General features: G+C 38.6%; 1 protein-coding gene across 2 annotated transcripts in view; it reads right to left on the reverse strand.

Moving 5' to 3' along the window:
• LOC128016782 (VPS10 domain-containing receptor SorCS2) overlaps positions 1 to 13,870 on the reverse strand; it is a 165,968-nt gene extending 152,098 nt beyond the window's left edge. The window contains exon 1 of one of the 2 annotated variants that reach the window (XM_052601570.1): positions 13,449 to 13,870. In XM_052601570.1, coding sequence (XP_052457530.1) covers positions 13,449 to 13,808 — 360 coding nt within the window. In that variant the 5' untranslated portion in view covers positions 13,809 to 13,870. The remainder of the gene's footprint in view (positions 1 to 13,448) is intronic. The other variant, XM_052601571.1, reaches the window with a different exon arrangement.
• Positions 13,871 to 19,018: the final 5,148 nt, after the last annotated feature.

Here is a 19,018-nt window from a genome sequence, read left to right on the forward strand (position 1 = left end):
TAACCCTCTCCCAGGTCATTCTGCTGCATCAGACAAGCACAGCTCTTTGTGCATCTCTCTTTCACAGGAAAACTGCTTCTGCTGCCAATGGCTCAGAAACATGCTGAGCTTTCACTGTCTGAAGTATCAAAGAAGGCTAATCTCTAAAATATGAGAGGAAAAACATGCAAGAAATGACACCAAACTAAGATAACCAGATAACCATCCCTGGCAGTTATAAACTCACACAAATCATAAAAATCATTTCCTACGCTCCAAAGTAATAACTCAAAATCTTTTGTTTCACAATCTTTGTACTTTATTATTATTATTATTTTTTGATGTTAATTGATGTTGCTGTATTTTGAGGGCAAGACTGCTTTTACAGCAAGTTCAAGGCACAAGGATCAGCACACACTTTATTAAAAGTGAAGTTAACAACAGAACTATGGCCTTTAAGAGGCTGTGATTCATGAAATTGATGACAAATTATTCATGCAAATTATTCATGACTTCAAAATACTTCAAAAATATCTCTTTTGGTTTAAAACCTTCTCAGAAAACTTCAAGCATCTTCTAAGAGTCTAAAATTGATCCTTAATCTCTATAAAGCATCACCGTTACAGCCATATGCATATACTTTAGATATTATTTTAAACAGGTTTTGAACTATATATATTTTATCTTCTGTATTTTTAGTGGTAGAGCTTTAATTTGAGCTTTTATACATTTTAAAAAATTCTCATTTGCAGTTTTATATTTCATACAAACAGACAGATGTCTGTGGAAACCATGTCCTAATTTACAATGTTTTTGAGCATCTTGTGCCATCTGAAATGCTGTTTCAAAGTACCAAAATGATTCCATTCCTATTCCATTCATTATGCCAATTTTATTCCATCCTGTTGCAGTCTGTCTAGCTGTTTTTGAATGCAAGAATGTGCATTCCATAAATCTCCCGCTAAGAATTCGGATTTGATTGAAAACAGCCTTATTATACAAGGATTCCTTAAGATAGAGTCGTCGATTAACGATTCAGACAATCCATTGACTAAACAATTTTGAAAATACATTCTTTTGCACATACTGTAGGCTACCTCGTTTGATGTTATAGTGTTTGATTTGACCAATTTAACCCAAGCAGAAAAGACAGATCTCAAAATGCTCACTAGCAAAAGTAACACTGAAACGGGAAAACCCCCACAAGGGAGACAAAGTCAGAGAGAAAGAAGCTTGTCCTTCTTTTCCATTGATTGAATTAGCCATGTCATATTCCCTGTCAGCTCTGTATGTTGTAGCTATATATAAATGTGTCTGCTGTAGAGAGAAGAGAGATGTACTGGATCTGTGACAAGCTGTCCTCTTGACCACAACCCAACAACTGATCAAGACAAGAGATTATACAACCAAACCCAAAAGCCTCCCTCTTCAGTCATATTCAATCTGAGTTGAGTTTTACAAATGTAGAAGAAGTGAGCACTGAATTCAAACCAAAACAAGCAGAGACTGACAAGGGAAAAAAAACAGAGAGAGCAGTTAGTGTTTCCCATACATTTTCCAAAAGGCTTTGACTTCATTAAATAAACGTTTTCTGAAAGAAAATGACTGTCTTCAGAAAGTTTGGATGTCATTTTCATTTTATTTTGCATGTGATGTCTGATAAAGGAGCATTTGTGAGCGAAGCCCTGCTTTGTGTACATCTGTTACCAGGGAAACCTCTATATCTCCCGCTCTAAGTGCATCCTGCTGAAAGAGAATGAATTTGCTTATTTATGGCGCCACAAATAGAGTGCAAGTATATATATATATATATATATATATATATATATATATATATATATATATATATTAGTGGTGGACCGTTATCGGCATTAACATGAGACTCTTATCGGGCAATAAAAAACATATCGCCGTTAATCTATTCTCAAAGTTGGGTTGGGATACAAGCCTAAAAAGATGCTCAGGACAGTTGACGGGCCACTGCTGGGCATCGTCACGAAAGCTTATCTTTTTAACGTGTTTTTAAGCCTTACCGCTTGTCAATTTAAACATTAAAGCATCCAAAAATAAGACGCGGTAAAGCTGAACAGAGTAGCTGGTTACTCGTGCGCTGTGTTCGGTGCGCACGAGAGAGAGAGAGAGCCGCGAATCACGGAGAGCGACACTGAACCGAGCTCTCTTCTGCAAAGTTCTCAGGGCTCACGCAGAGAAAGGCGTCTCTAAACACTTGAACACCGAATTTGCTTATTTTGCTCTTGTGCCGACAAATACATACAAAATATGTCAAAATATCCACCTTGGAAATTATGCTCGAAAAAACTGTCAGTTATTTCTTAAGTGAAAGTAAACAGTTGAGGAAAAAATGGGATGTGTATTATATTGGATGTGTTCATCGTCTCTTTAAGTGACCATGCCTAATTTAGCTACTGGCTGCTGTAATGTTAATCCAAGAAAATGAAAATCACTGCTCTTGACCGAATTACTTAGTAGTTTTAACAGTCAAACCAAAAATTATTCAGACACCAGATATAATTTTTGATATATATAGCAAAACTGTAATAATGTGAGAAATGTTGAAGGTGTCTGAATAAATGTAGGTTTGATTGTATAATTCATTTTTACATTGAAGACTATCCAGTGCTATTTTACATTTAATTATTTGGTTTCTGTACCTTGACACCAACAAACTGGAAAAAAACTTAAACGTTGTGTAAATAGCACAAATAAATAAAAATAAACAAACATACAAATTAAACAATTTCAAACAGGGTCCACTGGTACAACCTTCACCGGGTTCCCGCTGACCCCAGCTATGGCCCTGCTCACGCCGGTTTCACACATACTCCGTCTGCAGTGCGTATGCAGTCCGTGTGCGTTACGTATGTGGTGCAGCACGGACTCTATGTGCTTTCACACAGGACGTGTTTGCAGTTCGCTACTCGGTACGTAAACAATCGCTACACTGCAGCAGATGCAACGCTCCTGGAACACAACTAGAATCCGTTAACATGGGTGCGTAAAAAAAATATGCAATGCATACGCACTGCAGACGGAGTATGTGTGAAACAAGCGTAAGGTTGTTTGCACCTTGTGTAATGTGGAATTAGTTTACAGCTTTTTCAAGCACTTTGCGATGTATTTTGGAAACAGGAGATGAAATTATTTTCTAATGCACCACCTAGCTTGATAAACCCCTTCTCAAAGACTTACTGTTTGTCAGTTTTATTTGGGTATCACATATATTCTGAATGCCTTCGACAGAATTCGAATGAGCCATTTTAATCTAGATTAATCTAGATTAATTTCAAGATCACAGTGAGATTAATCTAGATCAAAAATATATATACATATAAAATGATCTAATTAATTTGGAGTCTTGCAATTCTGTATTTATATCTCACAAAAAGGCCAGAACTGTGTGAAAAAAGGCAGAATTGTTAGATGAAAAATTCCAGTTACCTTTTTATTTTTTATCCTGAGGCAGAAATAAGCTTCCATACAAAACAGATAAAAATAGCAGACATATATATGGAGGATATGGAGTGAAGCGCGTTTGGTGGCTTTGTGGGGGGCGGGGGGGTAGAGCAGGACTATGAGATTCACTTCACAGACAGACAGATTGTGTCCATCAGATTCTCACATACACACAAAACAGTCAGTTCTGTGGGTGATTATATTTAGCATTTCACAACATATAATGATAACAGCTAAATGTGCAAAGACACATATGACAGTACATTTCAATAGGCAATACTAAGACTTGAGAACATAAGCCATATGGCTGTGAAATTATGGAGCATAATGGTACACGGCACAACGGTGTGTGTGTGTGTGTGTGTGTTCCAGGGTCTTGACCTCTCTGTGCAAGCAGCTGGTCATTGGTATTTTTGCAACTATCCTGCTCTGTGTATAACACTCTCAATATGATGAACAACCTAGGGCTGGGTGAATTTTCAAATTTTATCGATTAATTCAAATTTAATGTTTTGCCATTATTATTATTATTATTATTATTATTATAATCGAGGAATCACATTAGAATTAGACACTTTGACAATGTGCCAATGTTAACAGTAAAGAGAAAAGAATGATCCAAAATACATGCCGGCGCACGTGATCAACCGCTCACGTGTGACACACTCGGTGAAGGACCATAAGTAGAATGTATCACTAAAAACCTTTCACACAGAATACGCTTTTGTGTTGACAAAGTTGCAAAGTGGGCAGTGGAATAGGAAAAATGCAGGAACATGGGGGTTGAACTTTTTTTAAGTTGAGCGTGTTTTTAGTAAACCACTTCATGCTGCAAGAGACGTGAGCACAAGTCAAACGCGTCCATGGTTACACAGGAAAAAACAAAGGAAAAGCAGCACAGTCTAATAAAAACCTGTACAGAACTACCAATATATTTTGTTGTATGTATGTCTGATATTTCATGTTTGCATCATGCATTTGCATTGTTTTTACAGCACATTTAAGGTTAATATTAGAGTACTGGTGGTCGTTTTGATTACCTTGAATTTTGAGATTTTTTTAAAGCATTTTCCTTGTATTATTTCTGAACATATAATATGTATAAGACAAGTTTGTACAAGATGTAATTGTAGTTCATGCATCTTTTTTGTAAAGATATTTAACAAGTGAATTGTTTAACATTTACATCATGTTGTGCTGCACTTGGAAATAATAGATTTTTTTTTTAACTAAAGGGTTAATAAAGAAAAAAGTTATTTGAATCATGCTGTAGTTACAATTTCAAGTTGACTTGTTCAAAATCTTAAAAATCGAGTCAAGTCAAACGTTCTGAAAATAAATCGAAATTAAAAATTTTGCCAAATCGCTTAGCCCTAGCAGATACATTAAGCATATCAAAATCAATCACCTATTCATAGGCAAATTATTATTTTTTTCTTGCTTATAATACAAAACACCACTTGAGTTTGCAAAATACAATAGATGAGATCTTAAATAAAAATGTGCTCAAAGATATAACACTGGAAAATAGATTTTAGTGAGGTGAAAAGAACTAAAAGGTTTATAATAGAAAATAGTGTCTCTCATTTAACACATACACAATGATAATTATCTTCTTTGTTCTTATGCCAGAAAAACAAAATATCTACATGTTAGTCAATGCTAGTGCTCAGAACAATCCAAATGTTACTGTAGTACTCTTCTCAGCCTCAGACGGTACATCCACAGACCGCCCACAGTTCGTTCAGGACCGACCGTCTGATATTGCACACAAAACTGGCAGGCATTTTCTCGATCTGGCAAGCTCGTATCTGATTGGCTGGCTTCTACACAATTTTACGGCAGTAAAGGTTCACCAGATCTCCTGAAAACAAGGCTAAAGCTACAAAAGACACCAGGCTGATGCAGATTTGCCATGTTAGTGGCAACAGATCTTTGAAAGATATATACAGTTTTGTTCTACTTATTAGTATTCATAGTTACTTTTACATTTGGGATTATGATGAAACATACAATTAATGGCATATAGAAAATAGCTTTGGTAATGTAAACATTTGTAAGTCCTTTAAATTTATATTATAAATAATATAACTGTACAGTTACATAGTTATAGCATACTATTCTCAGTAAGAAAGTGTATGAAAAATGAGGTTTAATGTCAAATTACCAGATGCCTCAATCATGACACTCTTTGCTCTGAGAAGAAAGTGAAATAAAAAAAATTCCTCCAGTTATTATATAACAGCTAGAATATTCCAGATGAAACCTGGACAAGAGGTTAAGAGAACATCAGAATGGAAAAGAAGCTGCAAAGATTGTGTTTTGGTGTCCTTTGGGGGTCAATTTGGTATTTATGCATTATTCTTTACAACTCTCCCTTTTCAAATTCAGACAGTAGGCAATAAATCAAGCATGCAGTCTATATTCAATTCATATTATGATTTAAAATGACCGAGATTAAAAAGTATGAGGTATATATAGTGACTGACATCCCGTGGGCGAGTTTTTATTGCCATCCTGGCTGACCTGAACGATCCCAATGACTATCTGAGTGCCTCTGTAATTAAAATTGATAGAGCTCATGGAGCCTTCATCATGGTACTTGTCAGTCCTGCTGAAAATGACATATGAAAGACATCATCCTTTATATTGTTTGTGTATGAGCTGAAGGTTAGAGAGAAGAGGACAGAGAGTCATTAGGCACAGACGTACAGACTTCATTAAGGCACAGTCACGCTGATTAAGAGAGAGAGAAACAGAGAGAGAAGAGAGAATATATACAGGATTCATCATGAAATAGATCCACTCTAACATTGAAAACATGCTTCAGTAACATCATACCAATTATTACATTCTCACTGCAATTTTCCCTATGTGGTCCGTTTAGGGTTTAAGAGACTTAAGCAATAAAGATGTCTTATTACCAGTAGTTCACTGCCGCCTAAGATAAAACTGTGCTATTAGAACAATGAGCTCTATCAACATGCTCTCAGAGTAATGTAACACACAACTTTTGAATTCTCAGAGATCGATTAGTGCACAAACTGTCCATGGGAAGAAAAGGTGAAATGATGAACGAGTGCCAACGCAGCTGACAAAGAAAGGACAAAAATGTCCTTGGCTCTTAAACTTTTCTGTTTACTAGAAGAGTTTTTTTCTCTGATATAACTTTTTCAGCACCACTGAATTAATATTTTATAGAATACTAGGAATTTCATTCTCACAAAGCTTCCTTAAGTTCTGTTTTTCTGCCCTTTCTACACACTGTAATTCCACTTAACTTTTTTAAACATGAAATCTTGAAGTAAAAAAAAACAAAACAGTATTTTCTTGTAAAACATAGTCCAGTAATCATAGTTTAATGTAATACTTTTAAGGTTGGTTATTTTTATTTTTATTTTTACAGTGTGTGCATGCAATCAACATGAGTCACTGCATGAATTGGCACAGACTGATTAGGAGGTGTGCGTATATATAGAAAAACACATACAGAATAAAGAGATGAAAACATTTTAACAACCATAGCCAACAAACCAAATTATGTTGTCTATAAGATCTTCCTGTAACAAATAGCTACTTATACCAGCTATAGTCACTTCAAAACAACAGGCATTTGTTCTGCTATTTTTCAATTTTGTATGACTGCTGAAAACAAAAGGCTGGTGGTCTTGTGAATTTGTATTTTATTAACTCTTATGTACTGTAGACAGGAGCAATTCTCAGTCAAAGTGATATAGATCTAGACTGATGAACACATCTGACAGCTGTAGGTTTAATAAGTTCATAGTTGAGTGGTTTATTAAAGGAATAGTTCTCCCTACAATTCAAGCTTTGTCATAATTGTCTCATCTTTTCTCGTGTTGTTCTAATCCTCTATATTGTTTTTTGTCTTTTGTGAAATATTAAAAGAGATCATTGGCAGAATGTCTGAGCTGCTTTCCGTACAAGGAGGATTTGAGAGGTCCCGTCTAGTGAAGATTGTCAGTAAATAATGGCTTAACTTTCAGTCTGTTCCACACACAAAGTTATCGTATAGCTTCAAACTTGAGTTTAGCCTAAAGTGCATACATTAAAAAGACTGCTTTTATGATATCCTTATGGTGCTTTATGGGATATTTTGAAGGTTGAAGGTTGAAAATTGAAAAACTATTACTATGAAAAATATGCCATTGCTTATTTTTGTAGTTTGATATTCAGCACCGTTCAGAACTGTGAGGTGAATTTAAAGGCACCTGTTGTATATTCCACATGTGTCATGTTTCTAAGCCAAAATCCAATACTTGAGCTCATAAATGTCAGCTGGAAAGATCTGCTCTGATATGGTGCTGACAGACAAACACTTGAATCACACAAAAAGTTACCCTCTCAACATTTATGAATTTGTTTTCTCAAACTAAAATTGATCCATACCAAAACACAATTAGAACCTCTGTCTTCACACACAGAAATTTCATGTTGATGTTGAGATCTTCTCATTTGCTCAATCAATTAAATTAATATTGAACATGGATTATGTCTGCTTTTATTACAACCGTAGATGATAGTGTAAATAATTCAAATCTGTACAAAGTAAAGCAAATTTTTATGGGTGGTGTATAAATACATCAATTTCAAAATGCATTGCCTTTATTTCAGAATTACACTTAGTCATGACATATTGTCTGCACATATTTCTCCACGAATAACTCCTTACTTTTATGTTTCAACCACGGATGTCAATCTGAGAGCTCAGAATTACATAAAGCCCTAACAATCATCATCTTAGGTTGTTTATTTGTTGTCTTGTGCATAGCCATCCAAGAGCCAGAGCTTCAGAGTATCAGTCCAATCCTCCTTCCAACATAAATCACAAACTACTTTCGCTCTATGACTCATATTGTGTGTCTTATTTAGTTTTTTGTGGAAGAAATAAAAGAATACAACACTGGTTAAATTATGTAAACATTTTCAGTTAGGGGTAACTAGTCCTTCAAAAACACTACTGGAGGAGCAATATGACATATGCAGGTCTAAGACCAATGCATAAAACACATTCTGCATGCTGCACATGAACTCTTCGCCTGAGCTTTCCCTCCAGATTCTGATGAGGTCTCCCAGGAAACAAAGGAAGAAATCCTCATTGGGAGCGGAAGGGAAATAAGTTGGGCTAATAGAAGTAGAGAAACTAAAGTCTCAGTCCGGAAAAAGCAAAACCACCAATGGCATGCCAGTAATTAGTACAGATATTTGAAAGAAGATTGGAATTGGAAAACTGGATTTGGAAAGGCTTTATAAAATGTGTATGGAAAACACTTTTGTCCACATGTTTGCAAGCCAATTCTGACTCATTGCAAAACAGAAACATTCAGAAACAACTAGGGAATATTGATTCAAAAACGTGCTAACAATTTTGCCCATGCAATAGGAGGGGCCAAATTAACTGTTTGTTAAGTGTATGAACCATGAATGAATGCTTATTTCATGAAGTAAGCCTTCAGGAGGACGTGTCAAAGACAGTGAAATACTGCAAACATGCTATGTATAATAATAGCAACTTCTTATATATATATATTAATTATATATATATGACCTGGCCTCCACAGTCACAGGACCTGAACCCAATCGAGATGGTTTAGGGGTGAGCTGGACCGCAGACAGAAGGCAAAAGGGCCAACAAGTGCTAAGCATCTCTCGGGGAACTCCTTCAAGACTGTTGGAAGACCATTTCAGGTGACTACCTCTTGAAGCTCATCAAGAGAATGCCAAGAGTGTGCAAAGCAGTAATCAAAGCAAAAGGTGGCTACTTTGAAGAACCTACAATATGACATATTTTCAGTTGTTTCACACTTTTTTGTTATGTATATAATTCCATATATAATTCCACATGTGTTAATTCATAGTTTTGATGCCTTCAGTGTGAATCTACAATTTTCATAGTCATCACTCTTTGAATGAGAAGGTGTGTCCAATATTTTGGTCTGTACTGTATATATACATATATATACAGCATGTAAATTGAAATTGGCAGGAACTGGAACACGCTGTCATATACACCGATCCAGAGCATCCCAAACATGCTCAATGGGTGACAGGTCTGGTGAGTATGCTGGCCATGCAAGAACTGGGATGTTTTCAGCCTCAGTGAACTGTGTACAGATCCTTGCAACATGGCATGGGGCCATGCATTATCGTGCTGCAACATGAGGTGATGTTCGTGGATAAATGGAACAACAATGGGCCTCAGGATCTCATCACGGTATCTCTCTGCATTCAAAATGCCATCAATAAAATGCACCTGTGTTCATTATCCATAACATATGCCTGCCCATACCATAACCCAACCGCCACCATGGGCCACTCGATCCACAACGTTGGCCGATGCAAACCAATCACCCACACGATGCCATACACACTGTCTGCCATCTCCCATGTACAGTGAAAAACGGGATTAATCCGTGAAGAAAACACCTCTTCAAAGTGTCAGATGCCATCAAATGTCCACTCAAGTCAGTTATGACGGCAAACTGCAGGCACAGACCCCGATGAGGATGACAAGCATGCAGATGAGCTTCCCTGAGACGGTTTCTTACAGTTTGTGCAGAAATTCTTTGGTTATGCAAACTGATTGTTGGAGCAGCTGTGTGGCTAGTTTCAGACAATCTAGGATGTGGAGGTCCTGGGCTAGTGTTGTTACACGTAGTCTGCGGTTGTGAAGTCAGTTGGATGTACTGCCAAATTCTCTGAAACGCCTTTGGAGGCGGCTTATGGTTGAGAAATGAACATTCAATTTACGGGCAACAGCTCTGTTGGACATTCTTGCAGTCAGCATGCCAATTGCACACTCCCTCAAAACTTGCATTGTGCTGTGTGATAAAACTGCACATTTTAGAGTGGCCTTTTATTGTGGCCTAAGGTACACCTGTGCAATTGTTCAGCTCATGAAAAATGGGGGCAAAAACAAATGTGTTGCGTTTATAATTTTCTTCAGGCTTCCAGGCTTTGGAAAACAAGAAATTGATGACTCAGGAGAGAAGCGCACACGGTGGTGGCATTTCTGGACTGCCTTGGAAATATCAATGAGCCACGTGTCTTTCATTTTATCAGATTTTCTAATAGCATGAAGGCAAGAGAACAACATGCATGCACTGTGAGCTAAATGAAACTGTATGCAATCATTCTACCATTGCTCCCTTGGACTCCTTTTTATTTTCTGTATATCATTTTGGGAATAAATACAGTCTGTCTATCTATCTTTATCTGACTTTCTCAAATCCAATATCTTAGTTTTCTGTGTCCTTTCTCTCTCTCTCTGTCTTAACTAAACACAGCTATCAGCAGGCAAACAGATGGATGGTTTCTGACAATGCTGCAAACACAAACAACAGCAGAGACTGCTGCTAAACACCAGATAGATGACTATATCTCCTCATATTAACAGAAAAAAGTTTTGTCATCAGAAGTGCAGGAGGGCAAAATAAATGAATCAAGATGGTCACACTCCCCAGAGAAAGTGAGGCTGAACAACAGAGAAAAACGGAAAACACAAAAAGCACCTGTTCAACACGTTGAAAGGCTCTTATGCTGGAATTACATCAAGAGTCTAGTATCATTCTCCAGGACTGGAGCCTAATGCAGGTACTGGAATAATGATGGGTTGTATTTCCTTTCTTTTGAATCTATTCTACACATCACTTAAAGCACAGCAAATATTTGCCTCTCTCCAAAGGTTGGGCTATAATGAAACATGTAGAATGCCCATTAACAACAGACCTCTGTGTATACATGCAGAAATTTATTGAAACAACGTGATATGCAGTTATGTTTCTTCCTCTTATTTGCTCAATTAATTAAACTGATATTGAACATGGATTCTGCATGCTCCTATTTCAACAGCAGATAACTGCAAAAATAATTTAAATCCATACACACGTCTGTGCTGGGCTGGCTTTATAATATTTTCATGTAGGCAAATTCAGCAGTTATGTCACAGGTTGAAGGCAATTTCAAGAAGAGTTCCCATAAACAGTCTCACAGTACAGAAAGCTTTTAACACGTCGTCAGTTCCTTCTAGTTACCCATAATTCTGGAAAGTTCATCTTTCCCACATGGCACTGAGATCAGTCTATTTTGAACAATCCCCAGATGCCAAAGTAACCCTGTTATGAATTAAAATCTGGAGTGGATATGAAATGGGCAGAAATCTTCAAGAATGGCTGTGCTTCTGTTAAAATCCTCTCAGCAAAGCTGGCAAATGACCAAATACGCAGTGGTATGCTTGTTGATCTCTGTACATCTTTTTTGTGTGTCTGTCGGTTGCAGTGTTATTTTAGTATAATTGATATTCCATTACAGTTTTTGTGAATATTTTCAAGTTTATTTTTTCATTCTTGTTTTCGTGTCAAGTCAAGTCACCTGTATTTGTATAGAGCCTTATACAAAACTGGTTGTGTCAAAGCAGCTTTACAGTGTCCAACAGCAAAACAGTTAGTCAATAGTGCAAGAAGACAACAACAAAAAGGTATTTTTTCCAGCTAAATTCAGTTCACTGATGATTCAGTTTAATGTTTTATTTTTTTTTTCTAATGTTTATATAGTTTTTATTAAATTTCAGTTTATATTTTATTCACTTAATTAAATTTTTTATGGTTTTACTTTCAGTTAACAATAATAACCCGGGTCGATTGCTCGGCTCAATTGAGGTTACAGCTCTCCTCACTGCAGAACATCTGACATAGCAGCCAGGACCTGCATAATTCACACAACTACTGCTTAAAGCCCTTAAGTAATTGAAAGAAGCAACAAGAACACAGTCCACACAGATTTACATCTCCAATACACTCAAACATTATCCATGCCTCTAAAAATGAAGTTTTTGTTTGCATTTTTCTAGATCTTTTGGGAAAGTACAGAGCATCAGGTTTCAATAGTGTTGTAAAACTTTCAGATAAAAATTATTAGTATTATTAATTATAGTTATAACATGAGATTTCCCAAAGCAAAGTCATTAATAATCAGAAATTATATCTCTGTAATATTTTTTTAATTAGCATCTTCTACAGATCAACTACAGTTTTTCACATATTTATTTTGAAAAAAAAAAACACATGTAACTCTTCTAGAGTTTGATAAGACGTTCACCAATGTCTTAAATTGTGCAAAGAACTTTGAAAGACTGCAATTACAAGTCAGGTTACAATTCTCAAAAACTTCCAACTGATCCCATACGCGTTTTTTAAACTCTTACTGTACGTCAAAAATGTTAGGAAAAACATCTGAGACAAAGTTGCTACTTAAACTTGACAAATTATGTAAGATTCTGAGCAATATATTTTCTCATTCCTAAAACTTTTGCCATTAGGCAAATGAAGCCGAGCACAGAAGCGTGACCTGCAAGCATCATACTTCAACAGATATTAAAACGCAGGTTTTATTCAAGGCGCTTGCATCTTGTGTAAACAGCTCATGAGTTGTTTTGGCAGCTTTGAAAATGAGAGCTGTCTCCTCCAGATACAATTCAGCAAACTACCATCACACAAACAAGCACGCGTTTGTTCAGAGCGCATACGCGCCGCTCGCGCTCGTTCGTTTGATAGGTTTTCATTGTATCGTTTATGATTCAGCAAGCCCAGGTAAACACAGTCAAACTTTAAATTGTGCTTGACCCAGGTGTATACTAACAAGGACTTGCAGTGAACTTCTGTTTCCTAGGCGTGTACAGGTGCACAGTACACTGTGTATAAATGCGTTTCGGCATCAAATGTCATTCTGGCTCACTTTACATGCAGGATGGTTAGGTAAACACTGAACCTAAACCTCTCGATACACAGCAGATGTGTTCTGTGTGAAGATGAAAGCTGGTCGTTATGCATCTACTTGCTGTCTAAACACGCAACCATCAGCTCATGACGCTTCATTAGTCTACCTGACCTGTTTCTCAAACCGAAATGAATTCTCAGCGCATCTACGCACCTCATGACAGGACTTGACAGGATATGGGGGGGGGGGGGGGTACTCACGCTGCTATTTTCACCCGTCCAGTGGACCATTGCCTGGTTGTGGGCGGCATCCCCTTTAAGGACGAAAGAGCTGCTGAGTAGAGAGACTTTCTCCGGAGTCGATGCCCTCCGGACTCGGGGAACTCCCATGACCGGTCCGCCGGGGTCCCCGCTGTAATCTCCGCGGCTGTGCGCTGAGATAAGCGCTTCATCTCTGCCATTGGCATGCCCACCGCGGATGTCAAGCCCTCGGTCCAGTACGTCTCTCTGGTTTATAACGCCGGTGTGACATGAAATCGGTCCGAACAGTGACATCCACGCGCAAGCGAAAACCACAGCTAGGTACAGGTGCGCCAAAACTGCCATGATGAGCGCCTTCATTTAACACTGTCAAAGCGTGTGCGATGCAAGCGAAAGATGGGAAGCTCTAATGTAAGAGGGAGGGAGAGAGAGAAAGGGAGAGAGAGGGGAAGAGGGTGGGGAAGCAGAGCTTCAACAGATCCAGCTCATGTGCTGTATAGTAGACAGCTGAGACCGAAGAGCCGTATTCGCCTGCCACCTAGTGGCGAACTTAGTCAAGTGAATGATTTTTACGTGTTTGTACTAAAACACCTCTAATAAAGAAAAAAAGGAACTGATTGAATATTGGATTTTTAAGTACTGTTACATTAAATTAATCTCTTTTAATTTATAGGCTAGTTTTCAACTTTAAGAAAGCACATACTGTCTTGGACATTTTTCTTGGCTAGTGTAAATAATCATGACCATATCTGGAAGCTGTCACACCCTTGAACTGATTGTTGTGTTTTCTTTCCCCATGTGCTCTGTGTGACTTAGTTTCTGTCTCCAGTTGATCAAGTCTTTTGCTTCAGGTGTGTCTATTTAATTATTTTCATTTGCCAACCTAATTAAGTTGTGTTCTGTTCACTGTTTGTTGTCCTGTGTTGTTGATGTTACCCTGTGTGTTAGACCCTCTTCTTTGTGTGGATTACCATTAAAAGATTTGTTGTTATAATCTTTGTCATGCCTTTGAATACTGAACCACAAAGAATAAGTAAGCACCATCTCCCCCTTGTTTTGTTTTCCGTTTTTGTCAGTTTTTATTTTAAGTTATGGTATTCACCGTCCTATTCATCATCCTAGCGCATCAAAACCTTCCCATTTTGGACAATGCTGTTGAGTTTAGCCAGCTCGCCATTTTAACAGATTCTGACAATGCAACGCTGAACTCACTGTCCTGGATCAGGGCAAATCCCCATCGGCCCGTTGACCTCGCAGACACCATCGGCCTGTGCTAGAGGGAGGCAATCATCCGGTGTCTGGAAAGCATCTAGCCCCAATCCAGAACCAGCCAGACCCAGAGTCCAGTCCACCATCACCCTGCAGTGCAGAGTATAAGCCTGAGCACACCAATGATGGAGAGCCAAAGCCTTTCACAACTGATGATCCATCGCCAGATAGAACGATCGAGCTGAGGATTGCCTCAGAGCCAGAGCCTCAATCGATATCAGAGCAGGTGTGAGAGCCGGCTACAGTACTTGCTACGAAGGAGAGTGCTTTGGACAGCGAGAGTGCGGAGGGAAGTTCCAGCCACTGCACCATGGCTGAGGATGAGCCTAGCTCAATGGACTTTTTTTGGATATATATGCAGACATGCCCCATCTTCTCCCACCTTCATCTGAACTTCTTTGTCGTGGATGGCACACACCTACCCTAAAAACCCTCTACCTGTCTGGATTAGCCCACAGACCCACCCACCCTCTCCTGCCTCCTCCTGTCACCCCTGCCTCAGCCCCGCTACCACTGCTGCATCCTGGAAGCCCCGCTACTCACCCTCAGCCCACCATTTGTGTGGAGGGTTTGTGTGAAGGGATCGCCACGGGTATGCCAGTCTCCATCAGCCTCATGGCTGGAGGATCTGCTGACTCGGGACTCCACTCCTCTGGCTACAACTCATTCCTAAGGCTCTGTCAGGCTCCTTTTTCTCTCCTGCTCCAACTTGGTCCGCTGTCACTCTGACTCCACCGTGGCCTTCCGGAGTCCCGCCTCTGCCTCGGTCGCCGGAGACATCTGCTCCGCCTTGGCCCTCCGGATCCACCCCGTCGCCATGTGTTCTGTGTGACCTAGTTTCTGTCTCCTGTTCATTAAGTATTTTGGTTCAGGTGTGTCTAGTTTATTACCTTGATTTGTGTGTTAGACCATCTTCTTCATGTGGATTACCATTAAAAGGATTGGTCTTTATAATATTCATCATGCCTTCGTCTCCTTAACAGCAGTCACGTGACAGAAGCATACTAACTACAGATGATGGCTACATGTCCTCCATATTATTATGGTTGCTCTGTCTAATAGGCCTATAAACCATGATTACAATGCATGTTAAAAATAAAATTAAATGAACAAACACGGATTTATTAAAAGAAACCAAGTCAAAGGAAATAAGCATTTATTCTTGTATTATATTCTTGTATTATAATTATTTATTTTTCTCCACAGTTGCCATCAGATAATTTTGAAGTTGTAGTTTCCCAATTACAATTGTGAAAAGAAATAAGAACATATCTTCAATAACTTCTTTAAAGAAGGCATTCTGTTGTTTCATGTAGTCAAGGAGTAGAAAAAATGGTATTAAGTTAATTTGTTGCTGAATAGACAATTTAATATCTGTGCATTTAAATATAATAATATCTGCATGCGCTAAATCTTTCCACTCTTTCTCCCCAACTGAAGACCATACAACTGTCACGATCTCCAGCTGGAGTGCCCATGAACTCAACCAGAGCGCACTCCACCTCTGACACTTGCCACTCTACCCAGACTGCATTTCCCATAATCCTTTGCCGGACTCATCACTTATTGCATCCAACTGTGTCTTGTTACCTCCATCAGTCTCACCCTATTTATAGCCTGGTTAAGTCCATTAATTTAGGGCTCAGTATTGTTAGCCTTTAGCATTTCTTTGGTTTTTGTTATCTTATCTTGCCTTGTTTCTGATTGTTTGTTGCCTTCCCTGACCCTTTCCTCTTTATTGAATTACTTTTGTCTGCCCTTGATTATATCTGTTTGCTGGTGTTTGACCCTGCCTGTCTGACTATGCTTCTAATAAAGCCTTGAATGTGACTCCTCCACTTTGTTGTCATCCCTCCCCACATTACAGAATACTGAGCCTCACCCGGATCCAGCAGCTTTATCGAGCGTCTCAGTCCAACCATTGGACCCAGAACTCAGGTTAGTTCACCTCTGTCAAGGAATGCGTTCCCTCAAGGACCACATTCAAGACTTTCTGGACATTGCTCACCTCTCTGATCTCCCGGACTTCATGTTGATTGACTTTTTCTGTTATGGACTAAATGAACCATTAAAAACCATAATCGCCCGTTATGGTCCTCAAGGGCTATGGTGGTTGTTGGATTATGGCCTGTTACTAACTGGTTCACTGTGGGAGAAATTTCAATTTCATTTCAAATTGGCTCGAAACATTTATTGTTCAAATGATTCAACCCCCAAAAGTCACATTTTGTGCAGAATCTTTTATTCTTTAAAACCACTAATAAACACCACCTATGTCACCTCTCTACTGCAGTCTTGGCTCATACTTCACTGGAAAAAGCTTTCAGATCACTGAAAATCTTTGGTTTTCACTTTGCCACTGCTTTCTTCAAATTCAACCAAATGTTTTCAGTGAGAGTTAAATCTGGAGACTGAAATGGGCTTTTATGATGTTCTTTGGTCAAGATTGGCATTTGGCAAGATGCACCAACATGAAGGCCATGCTTGTAGTGTTCTTCTTATACTCTGCAAGTCTTTGGCAGTACATTGCAGGTTTTTTGCAGTTGCTCTAATCAATTATATATTACGATTTTGTGCTTTTTCTTCAGCAACCTCAAAGGATTCTTGTACAACACATTTTAAGCTAAAGAGTAAAGAATAAGGCTGCCAGTTGTGTCTCTAGGAACTTTTAATGTCTTGTTGAAAATCTTCATGTAGCCTTAGACTTTTTAATTTAATATAACTATTTATTCTAAAGCTTTTGAGAGCTCTGTTGAATTTGCATATCTGCTACTCATGTCAGCACATGCTTGGGCAAAATTTATGTATGTGTAACAGCTAAATCAGTTTTTCATTAGAGTTTCTAAAGGCTTCATTGTTTTAAGATTTTGTTCCCCACCATACAAAAAAAGTGACTTGAAAACAATATTGAATAGGGATTGAATAATTATGACATTCCGGTGTTATTAAAAAAAATTCTATAACTCTAAAATATATCATATTTTAGCTGGCAGCCATATCACCCTGGAGCCCAAGACCGGTTGCCCACTGAAGCTAAGCAGGGCTGAGCCTGGTCAGTACCTGGATGGGAGACCTCCTGAGAAAACTAAGTTGCTGCTGGAAGAGGTGCTAGTGAGGGCAGCAGGGGGTGCTCACCCTGAGGTCTGTGTGGGTCCTAGTGCCCAAGTGTAGTGATGGGGACACTATACTGTCAACAAGCACCGTCCTTCGGATGAGACATTAAACCGAGGTCCTGACTCTCTGTTGTCATTAAAAATCCCAGGATGTCTTTCGAAAAGAGTAGAGGTGTGACCTTGGCATCCTGGCTAAATTTGCCCATTGGCCTCCGACCATCATGGCCTCCTAACAATCCCCATATCTGCTGATTGGCTTCATCATTCTGTCTCCTCTCCACCACTATGGCTGCCATCGCATCATCCAGGTGGATGCTGCACACTGGTGGTGGATGAGGAGATACCCCCTGACTATGTAAGCGCTTTGAGTGCCTAGAAAAGCGCTATATAAATGTACTGAATTATTAATTATTATTATTACATTACTGTAACAAATGGTCCACTGAAGACAAGTTGAAGTGAGAACCCAAGTGCAGTTTATTCACAAGAAGTCAAAATATAATCTGAATCAGAATGATCTTTATTGCCAGGTATGCTTACACATACAAGGAATTTGTTTTAGTGACAGAAGCTCCACATTGTGGCACAATGACATGATGACAAGAAACATAATAATATACATATATACAAAGTAGACAATGTGCAAAATAGCAAAAACACTATATACAAAAGAGACAATTTATGTACAGGTTGAAATGTAAATAAGTATGTGTTAAATAAATGTATAACAGTGTTGTGTGTTCATGTTTACTGTCAAGTGTTCATAAAATGGATTACCTGAGGGAAGAAACTGCTTCTGTGTCTGGCCAGATGGCAACAATTAGAAGAGGGAGTATTATGGACGTGAGGGGTCCAGAGTGATTTTGCTAGCCCTTTTGCTCATTCTAGACGACTGCAGTTCTTGGAGGGTAGGGAGGGTTGTACCCATTATTTGCTCAGCAGTCCAGACTATCAGACGTAGTCTTCTGAGGTCAGATTTGGTAGCTGAGCTGAATCAGACAGTTAATATTGCAGAGGACGGATTCAATGATGGCAGAGTAGAACATTTACAGCAGCTCCTGTGGCTCCTCAGCTGTCAAAGAAAGTAAAACTTCTGCTGGGCCTTTTTCTCAATGGAGTCTATGCGAATGTCCCACTTCAGGTCCTGAGAGATGTTATTGCACAGGAATCTGAATGACTCCACGGTTG

Source organism: Carassius gibelio, chromosome A7 (assembly GCF_023724105.1).
Source record: "Carassius gibelio isolate Cgi1373 ecotype wild population from Czech Republic chromosome A7, carGib1.2-hapl.c, whole genome shotgun sequence".
Taxonomy (NCBI): domain Eukaryota; kingdom Metazoa; phylum Chordata; class Actinopteri; order Cypriniformes; family Cyprinidae; genus Carassius; species Carassius gibelio.